The following is a 23,842-nucleotide window of genomic DNA, read 5'->3' as shown; positions in this document are numbered from 1 at the left end:
GGGTTCAACCGTAGCATATCCCTTACAGACTAATGGTCCCTATGAGACCTTTTTTCCTCTGCACAGCAGCATCATTTACATGATATCAGCAAAATAGACGTATAACTTAGACTTTTTTTTTTTTTTTTTTTAAAGAAAAACAAGTTGTCAAGACTTGCCCACCCATCAACTTTCCTATGTCTTGGCTTTCATGTCCAGTGGGCTAGTTTCCAAGTGTTTGAGGCTCAGGGTAATCCCAAAAACCTGTGCAGCATCGGCACAAAAGTGGTAGCACAGATGCCGACAGACGTGTAGGTGACAAACTTGTAAGGCACTTCAATCTCCAGTCTCCGCCTGGCCTCCTTGTTCCTGGTGACCACCTTGAACCATGAGTACAATACTTGCAGTGAGAGATTTTGTACAAGCTGACGAACCAAGAGGATCAACACAATTCCCACCGTAAATTTGGTCAGACCCAAAATGAACATGGTGGTGAGCGGTGGGATGTCCTGAATGACAGGGAGAGAATCAGCGGGCTTGGATACCAGCTGGAAGAAATGGTTGATCCAGCATCCTATGGTCACTCCAGCGCCGGCAGCCACTATGGTGGTGGTGTCTGCTCTGGTTGGGCTGTAGTAATCAGGCACGGGGTAATTATAACATAAGAAGAATGGCACAACTATGACACACACGGGGATGAGGGGGCTGGCCGAGTCCAGGCAGTCGATGAGGGTCCAGGCAGGGTAGGTGAGGACAATGAGGATCGCAGTGATCAGGACGCCACCCAGCACATCCTTTGAGAAGGAGAGAAAAGAACAGTGTGAGCCAACAAGCGCCTCCTTGTAGAAAGGTGTGATTTTGAGTCAAATACGGATGATTTGATATTTAAAATACAATTCTTGCATTGTTTTATTTTACAGCACATGTTCAAAGAAAGTGGAAAGTTGTAAAAATTGGAAATGAAAAAAGGAAAAAATGCACACAATCATGCTATTCGTGTTACACATTTTCTTCCAGTTTTTCTGTATTTGGGGATAAATTGTATATTGGTTTTCTTAATGAATAGCTATCATCTCATTGTTTCTCCAATCTTACCTTATTATATAAATCCTATAAGCATTTCAATACTGAGATCACAAGTATTGTCTGTTTTCGCAGAGGTGGTGACATCCTTTCGTGGCAGGCAGGGGTTGGGGCTGCAGGCTGGCAGGAGGGGGAAACTGGCTCCTGGGGTAGCCACAGTCCCACGGCAAGCACACCATTGTTACTAGAGGAGATGCTTACTGGGGGTGGTTTGAGAAGACATTTTGGATGTGGTGGCACCAAAGCTTCACCATGCCAGTCTGGACACTACTACTCTGTCCTCAGAGACCGGATTTCAGACAGTGTGCATGCAATTTCATTGAACGGAGGGACCACGCTTTACTAATCAATCCCATTCCTTATTTTTATTGTTTATTTTTTTATTTTTGTGACCAGTAAGGGGATCACAACCCTTGGCTTGGTGTCGCCCGCACCGCGCTCAGCCAGTGAGCGCCCTGGCCATCCCTATATAGGATCCGAACCCACAGCCTCAGTGCTCCCAGCACTGCTGCGCTCCCAGTGCCGCGCTCTCCCGAATGAGCCACGGGGTCGGCCCTCAATCCCATTCTTTAGAACATTATAGATTGGGGTGTTCTTTCTTTCTTCCCTTTCCCTCTTTCCTTCCTTCCCTGCTTAAAATATCTTTAACTCCTTGATGTCACACATTTTCTTGTTCCCCTAGTCGTTTCATTGTGAAATTGATTAGAAGGTGAAGTCAATGTAATTAATAGATCCACAGTCCCAGCACCTAGAGTTAAGCACTATATATACTTTGGCATGTTTCCTTCCATTCTTTTTTTCTATGTCCATAATTGAATTCTAAGGCTTGGTCTTTCTTTTTCTAATAACTTCATTTATTATTTATTTCTCTTGCTTAGTGTCTAATAAAATGGCATCTAATTTGGGTAAATGATGGGTGAAAATTAGATCTCAGAAATAATCACTGAGGCCACGGCAGGCTTCACAAATTAGTGGGCATCCACCCATTCTTCCAATGACCAGGTATGAGTGCCTGCTGCGTGCCAGACATGGTGCTAGAAGACCCCATGTGAACTAAACAAATACAGTGCCCACCTACTTGAAGTTTACAGTCTAGTGGAGAGACAATTATTGTTATTTAAGAGGGAAAGAGGCCAGCCTGTGGATCTGGATGGTTCCTTGGGGCTGGAAAGGAGAGAGTCAACCTAGGCAGGAGCCGCTTCGTACAGGGCCCACTTCACAAGGACTGTATCCTGGAGCGGTGTGAAGCCCCTGAGGTAGCTCTCACTGGATAACAACATGACCAGATCTTTACTTGTAAGAGACTGTTCTCCTGACCACAGAAAGGAGAATGCATGGGAAGGGAGAGAGTGAATGGGGGACACTGCCTCCTCCTCAGAGGAAGCCTGGTGCCACCTCACATCCTCCATGTGACACAAAGGGCTTCTCCAGCTCCCGCTTCTGCCACCATTCTTCTCAGTTGTCCTCTTGGGCTCCACAGTCTCCATGGTCTCTCTCCCCAAGGTTCCTTGTCTTGCGTGTATAAATATGCACTGATGTTGCCTTAATCTTGTAAAAAAGAAATATTCTTCATTTAAGCTTCCTAGTTACCAAAGTTCAGCCAAACTCTGATTACATTTTCTACACACGTGGCCTCCAGTTTCCCAACTTGACACACAGCTGCTGTCAAACTCTTAGACTTAGATCATGCGTTACTCTCAAAGGCCACTGACGAGATGTTTGTTGGTTGTTGTTTCAGCATCTATGTCTTCCACCCAAGAGCTCCGTATTTTCTCTTGGGGATCCAGAAGGTTCTGTGAAATTATGAAGTTGAAGCATGTGACCGAGGCAGGCTAATCAATGTACTGTATCCTCTGGTCACAGTGAAAAGGGCAGGGGAGGGGGAGAGGTCAAGTGACCTAGCCAGTCCAATCAGAATGAATGGTAGGGCTTTTATCTGAAATTCTTGGGAGAGAGAGACGTTCTTGCTTCCTCTGAACACTGTGTCCTGTGGATTTAAAACCTTTACTTAGCACACCTTTAATATTCAGCTTTTATTAATGTTACCCTGCACTATCCCGATTCTTCTCTGACCTCTAAGAAAACTCTTTCTTGGCATCCTCCTTCAGATCTGTCTTTCAATAACTTAAACATGGGCATTTCCAGAGATTGTCTTCAAGCTTTGTGTGTTTTCTCTCTTGAAGAGCTTGTGTAGGTCCATCTCTCCATTCTCTCTCAGTATAACTCTCAAACTTATGTCTTTGGGTGTGTCTCTCAAACTCTAGTCCTATATTTTTAAATTGAATGCTAAGTATTTCCATCCAGATGTCTTATCAGTCCCCCAAACCAACTTGTCTAAAATAACAATCACCAGCAGCCAAAAGAAATACAGGTAAAGGAAATGAGCAGTTTATGGAAAAGGAAATGTAAATGTCTTTTAAATAATAAAAATGTCCCTAAACTTACTCATAAGATATGAAAATTAAACTATACTGAGGAGAAATTAAAAGTTATGCTCCCACAAAAATCATAAGACACATGTTTACAGGAGTTCTATTAATAATCACCCCAAGCTGGAAACAACCTCAATGTCATTCAGTGGCTGAATGGGTCAAAAAACTGTGGTGCATTCATACAATGGAATGCTTCTCAGCAATACAAGGCAACAAACTACTGCAACAGCTTAGATGAAATCTCCAAGAAATCATGCTGAACGGAAAAAGCCAAGCCCCAGAACTGTACGGTTCTGTTTATATGACATTCTCTAAAAGATATCTAAAAGAAAGTGATAAATGAATGATCTGTGGTTGCCGAGGCAGTCTGGGGTGGGGGGTGGGTGTGACTGTGAAGGAATGAATGAAGGAGTTTGGGGGATGACCTGTTATGTACCGTGCTGGTGGTTACTCAAACCTATACACATGTTAAAATTCATAGAACTTTACACCAAAAATAAGGCCAATTTTATGGTTAATTTGAAAAAATAAGAGACAGGTAGTTAGCTCAGTTGGTTAGAGTGCAGTGTTATAACACCAAGGTCAAGGATTCAGATCCCTGAACTGGCTAGCTGCCAAAAAAATAAAAAATAAATAAAAATAAAAATACATTTCACACAAAGAAACAAAAATTTAAAAGCTGGTGGGCCCTTTTGTTGTCATGGAATGACATTACTGGGTGCCTGCTGCTGTAGGCTGTGGACACTGGCGAGGTTCCCAACATGTCTGCTCCCTACCTCCACCTTCCCATGCAAACTGCGCTGACTACCTGCTCCTCACCTATCCCTGTTGACAAATAGCTGGAAGTTTAACACTTACAGTTAATGAAACTGTAGGGGGCAGGGGACTCTTGTTCATTAATTGTATAAATGCAAAATGGTGCAACCTATGTGAGGAGGAACTTGTTGTCAACGGCTTAAAATATTACACATTTATTTATCTTCTGACCCAGCAATGTCACTCTGAGACTTGACCCTAGAAATAAGTGTCCATGTCTAAAATGAGGTATTTATAAGTTATCCATTGTAGTATTGTTTGTACTAGCAAAATCCTGAAAATAGGGCCGGCCCCGTGGCTCACTCGTAGCGCCGAGGCCGCGGGTTCGGATCCTATATAGGGATGGCCGGTGCACTCACTGGCTGAGCGTGGTGCAGACGACACCATGCCGAGGGTTACGATCCCCTTACCGGTCCAAAAAAAAAAAAAAATCCTGAAAATAACCTCGAATCCATCTGTAGAAAGCCAGTTACATTTAACTATGTAAGGTGTAGTCACACAATGGAATACCACGCAGCTGTAAAAAGAATGAAGAGCTCTGATACGGAATTTTAAAAATCAAGATGCAGAAAAGTGTGTATTATATATTACCATTTACATTTTTTAAAAAGTTGGGAGAATACAGAGATATGTTTTTACTTGAATACACAAAGAAGTGCATTTTGATGGCTGGAGAACACAGACAGAAAGGAGACTTTTCACAAGATACCCTGTGTACCTTTAGAATTTTGTACCATGTGAATGTACTGCCTCCTTTATAAAAAAGTAAAATAAAATTCAGTTTTTCCTCTTCTAAACAGGATCTACCTTTCAACTCCCATATGAGTGTGGGTCTCAAGGGCCCAGCTCTGTCCTTTGCATGGGATGGTCTGATAAAACATCCCCTGCTGAGGACTGAGGGCATTTTCTTTGTGTGTTTTTAAAGAAACACAAATTTTGAGGGGAGGAGGAGAGCCAGGCACAATGAGCTGGATGTGGCCAATGTGAGGACACACTCCTGTCCTCACTCCGGTGGAGACAAGATTTTGCCACTCAGATTGTCTCCCAGGCAGCTGCACTGGACTCAGGTCTGAGCCCTAAGGAAATCAGGGAGGATGAAAGAGTCATTTTGCCTAAATCTATGAAACATAGCACTAACGAATGCTGCTTTGAGACCCTTCTTGTAGTCACTTTCAAAGGGAAAATCCCATTCTTCTTTGTACCTGTCAGTCAGGTGGCCCAGGTGGGCGTTTGGGTGGCTCTGGGTATTATGGAACCACCTGGCAGAACAAAGGCAGAACATCTTTCATTCAATGTCCTTGGATCAGGGACAGTCACGGGCACAGAACTGCTTGCCTGGTGGGGCTGCCAAAGAGATGGTGGTGAGGCCTGGCAGGGGCTGCAGTACACACAGCAACAGCAGCATCTCCTAGATCACCTGGCAGGTCAGCTATTGGTCAGGTATCCGGTCACTGCTGGGCTTGGAGGACAGTGGGCAAGACCAAGGTGCACAAGGTCACAGCAAAACTGTCCTGACAGGTGTCAGAGCAATCACAGTGCTGGTGGCTCAGACTGCTTCATGAGCACATGCCAGACTAACTTTAAAAACCCCAGAAATATTTCATGTGGGAATTTCTGTCAGGGGTGGGGGTAAAAGAGAGTTTTGCAGAGGGCTAGAGCTTCAGAGAAATTCATTAGACATACTTCTGGTGACAGCACCCCAGACTCCCTGGTCACAGAAGCTCAGAGGCCACCAGCCACTGTGTTCCCTAGACTCCTCCCTCCATCTGCCGTCACCTCTGAATGCCCACTTTACCACCAGAGTCCAGATCTTCATTTCAACCAATGCCTGTCATTCTCCTGTCCCAAAGCATTCACTGACCGCTTTCCCAAAAGCTGTTTCAAAAGCAAGTGCTCTCACATTCTAGCGTGCACTGAAATCACCTAAGAGGGGAGTGTTAAAATGCACTCAGGTCACTGCCCTCAGATTCTGATCCACAGTGTGGCCAGGAGTCGGCGTTTTAACACCCAAAGGAATTCTGATGCACCAAGTCTAAATAGAAAACTCTTGAGAAACACTAGCCTAGAGGTTGATAATCACATTCCTCCATGACATGGGTTTGATTAACCTATCATTCCAGGGTTTTCTCTCACTACTTTCCCATCTGAACTTTCCACTCTACTCAAATAGATCTAGTTGCTTTACCCAAACATGCCTAATACAATTCTGTCGTCATAATTTTACATTCTTTTTACGTATGGTGCACTTTAACCATCTCTGCCTATCAAGATCTTATCAGTGCCTCTAAGGCTTAGCTCAAAAGCTTCTTCCTTTCCAAAATATATTCACCAATCACCACAGTTGGAAACAGCCTCTCTCCCTCTCCCTGAACTGAATGTGAAGGCTCTTGCTTAACGTCACGCAGGAAGCCTGTCCCTTACACTGCCTTTTGCTGCAACTGTGTGTTTACATGCTTTTCCTCTGAGCTGGCTATGGGTCTGATCAGCAAGGTGGGGCCTCTTACATCTTTGCATTATTCCTCAAAACTCCTAGCATAATGCTGTAATCAGTTACAGTGATTGGGAAAACATAATGCCTTCCTCTCATCCTGAATATCTAAAATATTTAGTACCCATTGCTTCAATATATAAATAAAAATCTGCCCTACTTCCTTCTCGCTTCCTTTGTAACTATGGTTACCAAATTCCCAGACATCTGGTTGGAATATTCTTTATAAATGAATTCTGTTCGTCTTCGGTGCATTAGGAGACTAGACTATTTTGGTCCACAGTCCCAGCACTTGAGGTTAAGGTAATTTTAGTCAATGTGGCTGGTGGTGTAGATTTTCCTTCTAACCACACAGTTGGATTTTCAGCCATAAAAGGTGATATTGTAATAAAGATATTTAAGTATTTTTGTAAGGAAAATACTTGAACCATAGCTAATGAGCTTTCTATTTTGCAGCTCTAAAATTCTTATAATAATAGTTATTCTAAACAGCTTCTAAAAATAAGAACTGTAAATGTATGAACATTTGAGGACTTTTTACATTAGTTTTTTTAAGCTACTAAGTTCCCAGTATCTATAAAAGCTCACAAAACATCTCTAAATGGAATCTGCTCTTTTGATTTTTTGTGCAAATTAAAAATTAGGACGTGATTTCTTTGGAACTGCACTGTGTTTGGCACAGTACATGGGCCAAGAGGGAAAGCAGTTCACATTTGCACAGAGTGGTGAAGGCAAGCTGTAGGGCAGATGACAGTGTAATAGAGAACAGAGGCGGAGGTGGAGAGAGACTAGCCGGCCTTGGGATAATTCCTATCTGAACAGGTGGATTTGGGGGGTGGGGAGTGGAAAGGGGGAGATGAAAATATACTAAAGATAGGTAAAAGACAGTGGTGCAAAAGGCATGATTAAAAAAAAGACACAAGGCAGAATATTATTTACTTTGCAAAAAACATTTAAAATTCCTTTCCATAGAAGGATAGAATTAGGCTACAAGTACATAAAACATACACAATATTCAAACACCTACACCCAGGAATTCTACACCTTGGAGAAAATAATCAGAGAAGATAATAAAGCTGCTCATGAAAGTTAACATATAGAGATGTTTCTTGTTGGGTTATTTTGGCTCACACCAATTAAGTCCAAAAAGTAACACATGCTCATTACAGAAAAATCAGAAAACACAGCAAGCAAAATAGCAAAAAGAATGGCACATACCTCACAATAAGAAAGAATTGGGCATATCATATTGCTTACACCAAAAATGAGATAAGTATACATACTACTTTCTTATTTAATGATATAGCAGGAACATTTTCCATTTGAAAAGGTATGTTTCTGCAACCACATTTTCTTATGGTTTCAGAGTAATCATAAGCAAGATATATTAAGCAGGATACAAACTTTACATAAAAGATGATCCTAATTTTTTATAAATATATACTAGTATGCATGGATAAAATATCAAAGGAAAATAAACAAAAATGTTAAGAGTAGTTTTTTCTTTATTGCTATATGACAGATGACTATTATCTTTCCTATGCTTTGCAGTGTTTTCCATTTTCTACAGTCAATGCCTGTTATTTTTATTATAATCAAAATGTAATCAAGGAGAAAAAAATCAGGATGTTAAAATCAGAATGTTTCTAATACATCTGCACAAAACCCGTGCCATCTTAGAAAAGCCCAAGTACAAAATGGCGCCGTCCACCTCCTCCCCTCCCCTCCCCTGTTCTTTCTTACAAGAAGCCTCATGGTTTTGGAGAAAATGAAACTTTCAGCATTTCTGCATGCACAGAACTCTCCATCCCCATAACCTAACTCAATCCTCACCCTGGAATTACATCACCCGGCTCTTGGCGCCAACATACCAATATAAGCTCTACCACCCCCATGCCTGGTGCTGTCCCCCATTTTCAGGGCATCCCCGGGCTGCCTGCCACCCTGCGCACAGCCCGGCAGATTTCTTTCTTTAATAAAGCTTGAACAGTACGTGGCATTTCGGCTCACTTTCTCTCAGTTTCAAAATAGACTAAAGTAGAAATAGTTAACTAATGCTTATAATTTTTATATCATGCTAAAAAATTAAATGCCCTCAAGAATCTACATGATAATCAATATACCATTCCTCCATGATCTAAGTAACATTTAAAATAAAGGCATATAAGATACATTGCCAGTGCTACCCCACAGATCACATTGTTTGAAATATAATCAACTTTTAATTCAATTTAGCATCCGAGGTTTAAATGCAGCCTTTTAAATTATTTGGGGGAAAAAAAAAATCATCACAGGAAACTAACATTTTCCGAAGTTAAAATGCACTCTGGTTTCTCTTCAGATTGTATGAATCTTTTGCCTTTTACCAAAATTAAAATGCAGAAAGATATAAATCCCTTTGGTTTTTGTTCTCATTTTCAGTTATAAAACTTAGTATTTCGATAAAAGCTTGAGCTTTATTATATCTCATTACAGGAAACAATGATAGAGACAAAAGAATGCTATTTGAGCTATCCCCAAGCATCAGAACAAATTGTAGTGAATGCTTATATAAACACATAAAATAGTGTTTTTATTCTTGGCCAAACAGAAACACTCCTCCTTTTGGTAAACATCTCTAGATATTTCAACAACAGTCCCTACCCTTAGAACTCCCAGTATTTGTGAATTCTGACCCTATATCACATTCCCATACGCAGTTTACTGCGACACATTTACATTCTATCTCCAAACATCTTCACTGAAGAATGCCATTGAGCAGGCCAATACAACGTAAGGTTAGCTAGCTAGAAAGAAGGGGAGAGAACAAACCCATTCATTCAATTGTTAGGGAAGAATGCATTCAGATCTTGGAACTATTTATGCCGAGAACTCTATGATTCTGGCATCTTCCCTTCTGCCAGGTCCCCTGCTGAGAATGTGAAGGGCCTTCTCTGCCCTTGGCTGCCTTCACAGAGTGAGCTGAAGCCAGGAGCAGTGTAAAAGCCAAGACCCACTTCTTTGCAGATGCTGTGAATGCTTTGAATGCAAGCAGACACTGACATCAAAACAAACTAAAATAAATCAAAACCCTACTGTTATTCCCGAATGTAACATTTAGTTACAGATCAATGTTTCCTAATGAACACACTCAGAATATTTATTCTTTACTATGCTAGCTCACAATTATTTTGGTTTCTGAGAATAATGCAGATGAGATTCAATAGCAGCCAAATGGCAAGAGGGAAGCAACATTACTCATGAATATGAACACAAATGATTACAGAGAGAAACCTACCAGTTATGTAATGAGCATATGTATAGGGGAGAAAAAGTGAATGCATAAGTACAAAAATATTACTTTCCTGTGGAAGCATATCAGTGTCCATAGAGATCAGCCAAAAGCAGGAAGCCCATCACCTTGCCACGTGCTGTGCGTGCAAGCAGTAGACTCTCCTGGCATTAATGGGTCTGTGAGTGGGCATTCTGACACTGAAGCCCTTCCTTTCCATGTCACCACTATCCTGTGAGCCACCTCAAATACCCTAGCATTGTTACAAATCTAGGACTAAGGGTTGCTAGGCATGAAAATCTACGGTTATAAAGAAAAGACTTTGGGGCCGAGCCCGTGGCGCACTTGGTAGGGTGCGGCGCTGGGAGCGCGGCGATCCTCCCGCCGCGGGTTCGGATCCTATATAGGACTGACCGGTGCACTCACTGGCTGAGTGCCGGTCACGAAAAAAAAAAAAAAAAAAAAAAAAGAAAAGACTTTGAAAAAGACTTTTTGAAAACTCCCTGACGCTCGGGTAGAAAAAGTATGCCAGCTTTCACCCTCTGTAATTTTAGAATCAATGCCTATTTGGAAAGTAAGCATATTTAAACCTTCAGTAGAAATTACATTGACAGTTTTAATAGAAAATGGTTTTCTATAAGTGTATTAAAATATTATACAAAATATGGATATAAGGCAAAACCTCATTTTTATGTCATATGGGGACAAAGGCTACCCAAAAATTATAGAAGGGAGAGTACTCTGTCCAACTTGCTCTTCACAGTTGATTGAAGGTCACAGACTGAGTGTAGTGACAGGTTAGCCAGTAGATTTTTGTCTTGTTGAGAGGCAAATGATTTCTGTTCAGTGGAAATCATACTTCCAAAGGTTACAGTTTGTTGCCCTGTAGGACAGTAACACTGTAGGACATATAACCAGTTTTGTATATAACCCACCAGTCTTAATGTAATATTTCATCATTAAATTGCCTATACATATTTACTAGTTCCTTCATTAAATCTTACTGGTGTTTTCATTAATGAATGGGTTGAATAAAATCCTTGACATATATTCATTTTACATTTTAAGATAGTTATAATTTCATCATTTAAAAAATATACTCTTGCAAGTAGATAAATATTTCAGTGTTTATCCATATGACTACGTATTGATAAAAAAAGAAAATTATCCCAGATGATTGAATATGCATATTCCACGTATTGCAATTTTAATCTTGCTTCCTTTGGTATATTCTCTTTAGAAGGCACTGGTTTGCTAAAAAAGTAAATAACACAGGTGTTATGTTTCTCAATGTGATGATATAATAAGGTATTATTACATGCTTTTTATAATATCAATATTAACTAGAAAGATATTTGGGTCTATATATTTCTAAATTTTATTTCACATGCAGCATGATTTAGGAAGTGTTCACTTGTGCATGTTGGCTTCACAGGCTCTAAAAAGTCCAAACAGTAGGTCTTCATAAAACAGACAAAGTTTCCCCACCCATAATTCACATTAATATGAACTAACTATAATGAATCACAGGGTTTGGCAGGTCAATAGGATTATGGCACTAGATCAAACAAGCTTCCGAGCAGGTTATAACATCATCTTTGACAACTTCTAAGAAGCTTTCAAGAATGGCAAGTACAGGGAAGGGCAATCTACTAGAACACACAAAAGACACTGTCAAACATTTAAGCCATTTTTCTCAAATCTGCATGGGCACAGGGGCCTCTGAGCAACGAGAGAACAGAAGAGAGTCATGTTCACTGCAATATAATTGTTAAGCAGGCCCACGCAGGTTGAAATTTAATTCACACTGTCACCGTATTTGCTGGGACATGTGAGTAGACTATTTCAGTGCTTTTCAAACTGTATTTTGCATTCAAATCCACTGGGAATCTCATTAAAATGCAGGTTCTCGTTCAATAGGTCCAGGTGGGCCCTGAGAGTCTGCATTTCTAGCCAGCTCCTAGGTACTGCTGAGGCCACTGGTCAAGGATCATACTGGTGAAGAGTGGAGACCATCTCACCTCACTAAATCACAGAGGCCAACGTGGGCTTTTCATGCTGCACATGGCATGCCAGAGTTTCCAGTGTGCGTTTCTGAAACATGCATAAAAGAATAAAAACTGAATTACATTAGTGCTGTACTTGAAAGTGATACTGTAGTCTTTGCAAGTCCTAAAGTGATATTCTGATGTAGAAATTCTTGTGTGCAAAGAAGTGCAACAAGAGAAAGATCTGAAAATTCTTTGTAGACCTGGTGACAAGGGTGTTCACATTTAGAGGAAAAGTAAATCTATTCCAGTGTTTTGTCACTGACCCTGGGGAATGGCGGCTTGTACCCTAAGGCCTGGCTCCCTGTGCAAAAGCAGAGATCCCTGAGGGAATACTTTGTACCCCTCTACCATATTGAAAACTGGACATTACTAGAAATTTTTAAAATATCAGTCTTCTTTTGCAGACTGTTCTAGTGAAGTCAGATATGGCCATGTTCTCTCTTTGATAAGGCTATACAATCTCAATTGCAGAGATTGTCACTTCCTTGTCATTAAGGATGTGTCAAGTGAGAAGAAGGTACAGTCACTTAACTTATCATAATGGAAAAGTGAGGTCAAAGATGAAATGAGGTACAAGATTATGGCACTTGGGTGACCCTTTGTTTTCACTAATGTGGTGAGAGCTCAGTAGTGTGGTGTGGAAACCAAACTATGCCGTAGACGTATGCACATGGAATAATTTTATGCATGTGTCAGGGCTTTAAAAAAATCAAACAAATCACAGCACTTTCAGGAAACCCTGGGTGCATTTAAACTTATGATACATGAAGCGTTTACTTCCTTTCCCAAGTGAGCATGTTTTAAGGAACATTCCCACAGACACACATAAACACACACCTCAGTAATGTTTTGAAATTAAAATTCAGTTCTAGGCGTTTAGCTGATTTTCAGAGCATAGATGTAAGCCAGCTACCTCACTCTTCTATGTCTGTCTGCTGCACCCCAATTAGTGTTCATCAGATCACCAGCAGGACATATTTCGGTAATGAGACCAGTTCTCAGGCAGTTTTATGGCTGTGATGGATAAACAGTCCTTTTGCCCTTTTGTGACTGGCTAGATACTGCTATTACTCTCCACAGGCAATTCGGTCCAGCTCAATTCTCTAAACTCTGTAAGGTAAAGTATCTCATTTTGAAGCAACACCACAGAAAAGGGAAGGGTGGATGTTAATTATTTTGAGAACTTGGTTCCCTTTTTCAATCGCATTTGGGAAGTAGGGTTGCAATGATGAAGAGGATTTTTTTTTTTTTTTTGTCTTATTTGTGACCAGTAAGGGGATCACAACCCTTGGCTTGGTGTCGCCCGCACCGCGCTCAGCCAGTGAGCGCACCGGCCATCCCTATATAGGATCCGAACCTGTGGCGGGAGAGCTGCTGCACTCCCAGCCACGCACTCTCCTGAGTGCGCCACGGGGTCGGCCCATGAAGAGGATTTTTGAAAATCAATGTTTTGTGAATTTTAAAATTGATTCCCAAACAATAAAAGGACAAAAGACATAACCTCTTTGAGATCTATGTATTTGTTTGATTGCCAAAATCCATGTTAAGTATTGTTCCATTTAAAAAACACAGCTCAAGGACAGAGATCATAAGAAATACAAGTACCCAATGGAAGAAGTAAAGTTATCTTTCATCACAGTAAGGTCTAAAATCTTCCTTCTCCTCTAGGAAATCCTCAAGTAAATAATAATAGAGCTCAAATAATTATTTATTCAATCATTCAATAGCTATCATGTGCTTTTATTTTTAATTGGTTATTATTTACCAATAAATATACTTGGATAGAGGGAGAATAAGACATAGTCTCTGTCCACTAAACGAAAATAGCTCTATTGTTTTGTAATAACAAGTCAGGCTCACCACTAACAATGCATTTCAGAGCCCTTTGTCTATAACTAAACCCCCACCCCTCCAAGCACACACACGATTTGACAACCAGTGGCCCCATACTGTACAAGCTGTTCTGTGACCTGCTTTTTTTTATTAGCAATAAATATATCACAGACACCTTTCCATAATAACAGAACTATATTATTTTAAGGGCTGTATAATTTCCCACTCTATGGAAATACCATACTTTATTTAACTAGATCTGACCAATGGACACTTAGTGTGTTTTCCTTTTTGCTAGTAAATGCATTTGTGAACATCCTGGAGGTATAACAGAGACTGGTAATTAAAAGCATGCATTTCTAAAGTCAGACTGCTTGGTTTTAAACCTCAGTTCAGTTTTTTACCAACTACATAAACTTGGTTACCTAATCTCTCTGTACCTCATCTGTAAAAATGGGATAATAGTAATACATCCCTCATATAACAGGGCTGCTGTTAACTACCCTGTGAAGTAGTTAACATAGGTAAAGCACTTAGAATGCTGCCTAGCAGGTCAAATATTCAGGAATACATCTAAATATGATATGCAAGCCCTCTACACAGAAAACTACAACATTACTGAGATAAATCCACGACCTAAATAGAGGGATACACTGCGCCCACGTATTGGGATACTCAACGTTGCAAAAGATGCCAGTTCTCCCAAATTGATCTATAGATTCAATTTAATCTTAATGAAAAGTCCAGCACTGGAGAAAATAACAGGCTGATTCCAAAATTTATATAAAAATACAAAGGGCCAAGAGAAGCAAAGATAATTTGGAAGAACAAGGTTGGAAGACTTTCACTACCTGACATCAATGCATACTTATTGCAAAGCTACAGTAAATAAGAGAGTGGTATTGGCATGAAGATAGACAAATAGACTAATGGAAATGCCAGGAGTCTCCCCTCTCTCAAGAACTCGTCACCCAAGAAGCCCCAAAGCCTCGTGCTGCTACCCACTGCTCCATGGTTCTGTCTTACACATCACTACACCTGCCACACTAAGGTCAGGAACTTCTAGAAGCACAAAAGCAAGCGTCTATGCTTGCACGGTATTTGCTGTTGCTTGACACTTCTGTTACATTTTTCACAAGTTAAAGTTTATTCCTACAGGCAAAAGAAAATAATGTTGGAAAACAAATTAGATGTATGATCTGGCCTGAGTTCCCATGATGAATACCATATTCAGACTAATGGATGAGTCTTGTTGAATCTGACTCAATAAAGTACAAAGAAATAAGCAAGAAAAAAATAGATTTATCAACAGATGACAGATGATATCTATTGCAATCTACTTGACATTTACTGGGCATTACTGTTAGGCTCTCTGCTGGGAACTGTGGGGAGGAGGTATGCAAAGGTAAAGAAAATAAGACTGTTACCCTCAAAGGACTGGCAATCTAATGGGACAGACAGACATGAATATAACCAACCATATGCCAGTATCCTAGCTTGCTCTTCCTGCTAATAAACCGATATTTTTACACTAAAATGCAATATGACCTAAGTGACTTTGAATGAAAATCTCTTAAATGTCCTTTTATCTATTGAAATAGAAATATTTATATTTAACAATAAAAGAAACAAACATCAGGACATTCACATTCTAGTCTTTTCTGTTGGTAAATTGTGCATATCATTTTCCCGAAGATGCCCATTTGTAGGAAATTATCCTAAACAATGGTTCCCATAGTATGCTGAGAAGAGACTAGATGTTAATGGGAAAAGGGGGCCTCAAAGTGTGATGGATGTGATCACCTGGCACCCTGTATCCATTCCCACCTCCCAGCTGAACCGGAGATATTGGAAAGATAAAAGCTGCATTCCCTAGGCTCGCGTGGAAATGAAGTTTCTCCAGTTAGGTGACCTCTTACAGGGTCTGGAAGGTGAAACAGAGGTGAAAGCCATCTCCTCCTGCTGTTCCTGTGACCTGGCAAAGTCATGGAAATGTGAGTTGCAGCAGCAGGATTGAGATTCCAGTGTCTAGTCACCAGCTCCCAGTTTTCTAGGAGCAACTAGGGCAGCTGCAGCAGCTGAACACAGCCCAGTGCCTGGTCATCTGGTTGGTGAGTGCTGAGACATGGGAGGCGGAAGGTGGAGATCCTGGTAGTGGTGCCCACAGTGCCGCAGCAAAAGCAACGGCCTCTCTACTCATCAAGCCCTTCCAACATTTTGTAAGCACCCCATTCCGTATATTAAATTCGATTTGGTTTAAGATATCTAGAGCAGATTCTATTTTCTGCTTGAGCACACAGCCTTGGCTGAGCAATGTCAAACCAGTTTCTTTGATTTCAAAATACTTAAGAACTTTTATATACAATTGTGCATTGCGTTGAGCAGGGGGCAGAAGTCTTGTCACAAACTGTCTGAGGCATCCCTTTTTTTCTCAGCATAGAATCTCATGGGTACTGTTTTATGGAACACTGTAGAAAATGCAACAGAGAGGTGCACCCTGGTTTTTTCACTCAATGATACATTGTGTCAGATTTATTACAAAAACTTTTTTTCATTAAAGTCTATTTTAGCCCTTATTGATTATTCTTTGACAAATGACCTCTCTATTCCTATCCCTTTCTCTCCTATTTAGGAATACAATTTAATTTTTAAATAAAATTCACTCTTTTGGGTGTACAGTTCTATGAGTTTTGACAAATGCGCAATCAGGTAACGACCGCAACAAGCAGTTGCATTATCCCCCCCAAATTCTTTCATGCTGCCCTTTTCTGGACAAGTCCTCCCACCACCCCAACTTCTGGGAACCACTGATCTTTCTCCATCACTATAGCTTTGCCTTTTCCAGATGTCACAGAAATTGAATCAAACCGTATGTAGCCGAGTTGGCCTCTTGCATTTAGCGTAATTCAAAGCAAACCACCCAATGTGCTGCATGCAGTAGCCTACTCCTCGTTATTGCCGAGTAGCAACCGTTGAATAAATGTACCATGGTTTGTTTATTCATTCACCAGTTGAAGGGTATTGGGTTGTCTCCAGTTTTTAGAGATTAGAAATAAAGCTGTTACATCAATAAATATTTAATTACATAATATTATAGAGCTGAATATTGTTCCAGATCTTCATATATAATTTATTTAATTGTTTAAGTCCTTATTGTTACACATGAGACTGTTTCCCTTGTTGCACTATAACCTCATTCAAGGGTCTGTATGTAGTTGTTCCATTATTCTTTAGGGCAAATTTTTAGAAAGGATTCCTAGGTTGAAAGGTATGCGTCACACATTTTACTGCTTTTGATACATATTGCATTAAAATGTCCCTTTATAAGAATCCCCCCCCCCCCATTTTTTGGCAGCCAGACAATACAGGGATCTGAACCCTTGACCTTGGTAGTGTAATACCGCACTCTAAACAGCTGAGCTAACCAGTCAGCCCCAAGAATGTCCCTTTATTCAATCCCTTATTGACATGGGCCATCATTCTTTTGTTACCAATCTCACAGGCAAAAATTTAAAAAATGGTCTCTCACTTTTATTTATATTACTTTTATTACTTTTATTATACTTCTAGAAGTACAGGTAGAATTGTTTCCTTATATTTATGGGATATTTTTATTTCTTCCTTTAGGAACTGCCTGTTCCTGTCTATTGATACGCTCAGCTTTGCTTATTGATTCCTTATATTAATCCTTTGCCTATCACCAATTATTACATTTATGGTTTTAAAGATGACTTCCAGTTTTTTTTATATGCAAAGGTTTTTAAAAAATCATATGTACTCTTCTAATCTTCTCTAATCAACTCTTCTAATCTTTTCTTTTCTGGATTATACATTTAATATCATACCCAGAAAGGTCTTTTTCTATTTTCAGTTTACGTAAGTATTCACTTACATTTTTTTCTAATTTTTCTGAATGATTTATGAGACAATAAGAAGAACATACAAGGGGTCTTCAAAAATTTCATGGAAAGACTCACATTATCTTTTAATTGTATTTTTTCCATGAAATTTTTGAAGCGCCCTTGTAGGAGGCTTTCTGGTGGAGGCAAAGTGGCCTCGCCCCTGATATTGTATTTGACTTTATTGAGTCAGATTTGACAAGATTCATCCATTAGTCTGAATATGGTACTCATGATGGGACTATCCAGAACTGCTATCACAAATTTACTTACATTTAATCCAACAAGTTAATAATACTGCTTTACAAGCAGCTCCAGAAAAAATTCAAAAAAAGGAGCCTTGGACATACCTTTGTTTTTTAATCACTCAGAGAAGTACACGGCCACAAAATCTATCTTTCCATGTTGAGGAGCCTTTTACTCTACATGATTTACAAAAACTACTTGGCCATATTAACTGGCTCCACCCTTCTGTGGGTGCTCCTACTTATCAGTTACAACATTTGTTTACTACCTTAAAGGGAGACCCTGATCTGTCCTCCCCTCATTACTTATCTGAAGAAGCAAAATTTAGATTTAAAACAGATTGAATCCTTTTTACATTCCAGACAATTAACACATATTGTTAAATCTCAAGTCACTCATTTCATTATGTTAAACACCCCACATAGTCCCGCAGGTTTGCTTTGCCTATTTCTTCCTCAAATAGGAGACACTGAATGGCTTATCTTACCCCATCAACAAAAAAGAAATTATGTACTAAATTAGAACAACGTATTCATTTACTCAGCAGGGGAAGACACCGTTGTCAAGTACTTACTGGGTATGATCCTGATATTATTAATCCTGGTCTTCCTAAAACTGATTTTTACACTGCCCTTGAACAGTCAGTCTTTACTGATAACTATGGCTGCTTTTGTTGGTAAGATACAATTTTCATTACCCCATGATAAAATTTTACAAGGACTCGGAATACTGCCCATGCAATTAAAATCCTGTTTATCCCCTATTCCCCTCCCTCAAGTGCTAACTGTGTTTACTGATGGTTCTGGCAGATCAGGAACAGGGAATCTGGAAACATTTTGTTACTATCCATCATAAGTCCACTCAAAGGGCTGAATTGGCAGCTGCCATTGCGGCTTTACAACATTTTTACAATCAACCACTTAATTTAGTAGCTGAATCTGCCTACGTAGTTGGAGTCTACAGGTAATTCAAGATGCATCTATCCACGAGGGAAATGATTTTCTTTTATTTGAAATGTTTTGACATTTACAAAAACTTATTCAAAAAAGACATCATCCTTTCTATGTAACTCACACGCATTCTCATTCTGGTCTTCCTGGCCCTTTATCAATTGGAAATGATATCGCTGATCACTTTGTTATGTGTAATAATGTTTTACAGAAAGCTATTGATTCTCATCAGTTTTTTCATCAGGGTGCATAAGCTTTGGCTAAGCTTTCTGCCTTTTCATCAGGGTGCGTAAGCTTTCTGCCTTTGCCACCATGGGGATTCCAAATCAAATTAAAACAGATAATGCACTGGTGTACACCTCCAAAATCTTTCAAGTATTCTGTGACAACTGGAACATTAAACATGTCACAGGAATCCCATTTAACCCCACTGGCCAAGCAATTGCTAAAAGAGCTAATGGCCTTCCTAAATCTCAAATAGGTAAACAAAGGAGGGGTAATATAGATATAGGACTGGCCTCTCATGGACAGGTCTTTAAAGCTCTGTTTACGCTAAACTTTTAAAATTGTAACTCCCCAAAATTAACAGCCACAGAACGACACTTTATACTTCCTAAAAAGAGACCTAGACCATTGGTTTTATTCTGTCACCTGCCTATGGGAACACAGTGGTTGAGAACTGTTGAATTCTTAACACAGGGGAGAGGGTATGCATCTGTTCTCTCACCCACAGGCCTGCTATGGATTCCTGCTAAGGCTGTTAAAAGGACTTGCCATGCTAAATGATACCAACTTTGCTTTAAATGCTTTTGTCTTAACTGTGAAAACCTAATCTATAGCTTTTGTTTTTTCTTTTAAATAAATAAAACAGGGGGAGATGTGGAGTATGCATAAAACAAATTTACTTCACAGGGCCTGGTTTTCCAAAGCCTTGCAGTTTCAAATATTGACCTTGCAAAGGACAGGAAATTTTCCCCAGGCTATATAGTCTCTGTTGTAAGATAAAGAATTGTAACACAGCAAGGTTGCTGGCTCAAAGACAGGTTATGGATTGATATGCAAAGATATTGAGAATGTTTGCTAAAATCAAGATTTGTTAGTAGATTGACTTAATTGCATTATAGAATGTCACCTTGCTTGTCTTACTGAATGTTACCAGCTTCTATTGTTAAACTTGTTAAACTGTACTTAGCAAAAACCCCACCTCTGTTCTTGTCCTGTAACCTCCTGGTCTAGAGAATAAATGCAGGAAGAGAACCCCAATTCAGGGTTAATTTCCCAGATGGAAGGAATGCCTCTCTCTTGAGGGTTCTGGGAGATTAACCCCTTTTCTGGGCTTCTCACTGCTCAGAAGAGATGGCCTTTGAGTAATCTTTGGCAGCTCCATCACCCAGGGGACAAGGGCTGACAAATCTGTGAGAGGCAAAGCAACACTTTCTCACTGACATAAACTACCTGTTTCCTAATAGCTACCCCGACTACCCGTCTCAAGCCCTGTGGACTTATCTCTGCAGCTGCAGTACCAGCCCATTGGGCTGCCCAGCCATCAGCACCATCTTCCCTTCCCAGTCAGGCTAATTGTCGGTTGATTATCACACTCCTTCAGGTCTGACAACGTTCCACACTGGAACAGCCTCTGAGATGCCAGACCACAGAATGTAAGAGGCCAACCTGTTTCTGCCACAGCAGGAAGGATGTAAGTGGCTTCTGTGTGAAGCAAACTGACCCACTGTCAGTCTGGGCCTGCTTCAACCCTTTAGATTTTGGCTTACTGCCATGCAGGGACCTCTGATCTCTGCATAATTCTGGGGCCCTGACCACCTTCCATCTCTGTACATCTTTTATGGGATGAAAGACTCATTCCAGCTCCCCTCCTAGATTTAGAGCAAGTGCATAGCCTCTTCTCCCCACACTTACAGAATGGACGAAAACTACGTCCCAGGTGTAGCTTTTTGGACAGTGCTGGGAAAGGAAATAAAAAATTAATTTGCCTGTGTTTGTTATTAGAAATTGATACCACAAGCAGTTCTTACTGGAAATTGTGCTAAGCCTTAATTTTGATTCCACTAATACAGAAGCATAAAATGGCTTTAATTTCCCTTTATATCACCCCCAGTAATGGCTATCTAAACTTCTCCTATGCAGAAGTTCAAAAAAAAAAAAAAAACACCCAATTTTAAAAATAAGAGGGGATGAATGTTTTACCATGAGTATTCATTACTTTTGAAACCAGAAATAATTCTCTATTTTTACAAAAGGGTAAAAATATTTCTCTTCAGGGTAGAGAGAAAATAGGCATAATAACATGGTAAGTGACGCTCGGCAACATACCAAATTCCCTTTTTATCTCAGTAATTAACTCAACCAACAGGGTACAACAAAAAGCAAGGCTTGGTAGCGTATAATTTCTATTACAATAGGCTTTTCCCTCCATATTAAGTAAGGCAGTTTGAAGTAAGTTTTTTTTTTAAAAGTGGCTAAAACAACTTGAAAAAATACACCCAAAATGCTCTAGTACAAATCCTGTCACTATTTTGTATGGCCCACAGATAATTTAATATTTGAAAAGTCTTTTCAACATACTCCAACTTCAACCAAAACTAAAGCAATACTTAGCAGGAGAAGTAAATGAGTAAGCAAATAAAATATCTATATAATTATCTACAGATCAAACAGTTTAGGGACAATAAAACACAGCAGCACTTCAACTAATTCAAGCTCAGAATAATAGAACAACCATTCACTGTTTACCCATGTTTCACATATTCACTAATATAACAACAAATATTCTGGCGAATTTTACCGTTAATATATCTGAGATGATTGCTTTATCTGTCAAATGACTTAAAATCATTTCTGGGTAAGTTGAATAATTTAGGGTATCACAAATATAGTTATGAACAGCTGTCTTGATTTATCTTTTCCCCTGTGGCTGGTTGGTAAAGGGATTCGAACCCTTGACTTTGGTATTTTCAGCACCATGCTCTACCAAATGAGCTAACTGGCCAGCCCCACAAATACAATTTTATGCCCAGTTTTCGAGTCTTCAAAAGAGTAGGAAAAAATGCCATGATGTTGCTGTAGAAAGAGTATCACTGGGGCTTTGTCTGCCCTCTTCTTCTGGTAACAGGAGGCACTTTATTTTGTAGGACTTCCCCTCCCGCATGTCAATCCTAACCCTAATCCTTGTTGCCAATCCCAGCCCCTGCTCGCACAGGCTGGCTCCTGACCCAGCTGGTCCAATTTCAGTCCTTGGCATCCCTTGGACAGCATTTGCTGCAGAAGTGGAATCACTGTCTAGGTGAGGCCAATTAGAGATCTTTCCTGAAACTCTCCAGAATTTAAGCCCACAGCTCCCTGGGTCTAGCCTCAGGAAGAGTAGCAGCCTGAGAGCATGAACCCACCATGCAGAGAGATGCAGAGATGAGCCTGGGAAAGAATGGTATGGGGGACCTTCTGATGAAGGTCAAGACTTTGGGTCCCACTCTCCCAAAGGCCGACTGCATCTCTGACCTCCTTATACTGTCGTTATAAAAACCAATAAAGTTCCCTTCAAGCTTAACTAGTTCGAGCTGCTGTCTGTTCTTTGCATCAAGAAGTCCTGACTAATACGGACGGTAACCATTGGACATTTGGGGGCGTTCAATTGTGGTGAAGTTGTCGGACTCTTCCTAGACCCTGTTCTCAGAACACTGCCATTGAAGACCCAGGGGTGGCTCCCAGGGGCCCATTTCTGCTCTGTGACCCTGTCCCCCTGCCAAGGTTCACTGGTCCAAGGATAGTGCCAGTCCAACCAAAGTCTCACGTCCATACATTAGAGTTTTGATCTGAGGGAGGAGTTGTCAGGAGCTGGCCTATGTGAACAGTGGCACTCAAAAGGGAAGAATACGACACTCCACAGAGCCACCCTGCTTCTGGTCCTTACTGGGCCTTAGTTGTTTGACCCTGTCTTGAATTCCATGAGCCACCCTAGTTCTTCCAAGACATTCTACATGCTGTCTCTCTCTTTTCTTTCAGCTGCCTGCTATTGGTTTATTCTTCAGACCAAGAGAACATGAAATTATACACCAAAAAACTGTTTCTGTAAATCATTGTGGCATGTATAATGCTTTTTAAAAAATTATTCTACCTACTGAGACACCTGGCTTGAGCAATCAGGAACTTTCTTTTACCTTAAATGGCAAGCCCAGAGGTAGGGCGGCCCCACGCATGGTATCATCAGCAGCTGAGTGATGTCATCAGAGCCTCAGTGTTTTATTTCCACATTTTGCATGAACAGTGATGACTTCTTTCAAAGGTCAATTCCCTTAAAGTCCCCAAGTGGCTGCCGCTCCCAGCAGGGGCTGGGCTATCTGTGTCACCACTCATGTCTAGCAGGAGATAGAGAAGCTTCTCTCCCGTGCATGTAGTGGTATGATCAGATTTGGAAGTGACATCCTGGCAGTGGCATGACAATGGCATTGAGATATGCTAAGAGGCAGAAATGACTGCATGGTGATGACTTGGGTGATAGAGGCGTGGGAAGGGAGGAGCCAGGGTGTCGCCCGAGTTTCTTGCTTGGGCACTTCGATAGGTGGAGAAACCCTTCCCTGAGGCGGGGCCAGAGCTGGTTTGGTGAGACACTGACACCACCCTGCACGTTTAGTGCCTCCCCACACTTCCCGCCAGCCTGTCCAGGAATCTGGCTGCAGCCTGTCAGCAAAGCCTTGACATGGAGCAAATTGCCTGTGATGGGAAGATTTCTTAATGGGTGAGATAAGAAAATTGTTTCCCTCAATGAATTGCTCTTCTTGC

At 40.5% G+C, this 23,842-nt stretch overlaps 1 protein-coding gene across 3 annotated transcripts in view; it reads right to left on the bottom strand.

Moving 5' to 3' along the window:
• Positions 1–224: 224 nt before the first annotated feature.
• The window catches only part of SGPP2 (sphingosine-1-phosphate phosphatase 2), a 108,286-nt gene continuing 84,668 nt past the window's right edge, over positions 225–23,842 (bottom strand). For all 3 annotated transcript variants that reach the window (XM_063080182.1, XM_063080183.1, XM_063080191.1), the window contains one exon: positions 225–773. In XM_063080182.1, the coding sequence (XP_062936252.1) occupies positions 225–773 (549 nt within the window). The remainder of the gene's footprint in view (positions 774–23,842) is intronic.

Source organism: Cynocephalus volans, chromosome 1 (assembly GCF_027409185.1).
Source record: "Cynocephalus volans isolate mCynVol1 chromosome 1, mCynVol1.pri, whole genome shotgun sequence".
Taxonomy (NCBI): domain Eukaryota; kingdom Metazoa; phylum Chordata; class Mammalia; order Dermoptera; family Cynocephalidae; genus Cynocephalus; species Cynocephalus volans.
This window is presented reverse-complemented; position numbering and strand designations above follow the sequence as displayed.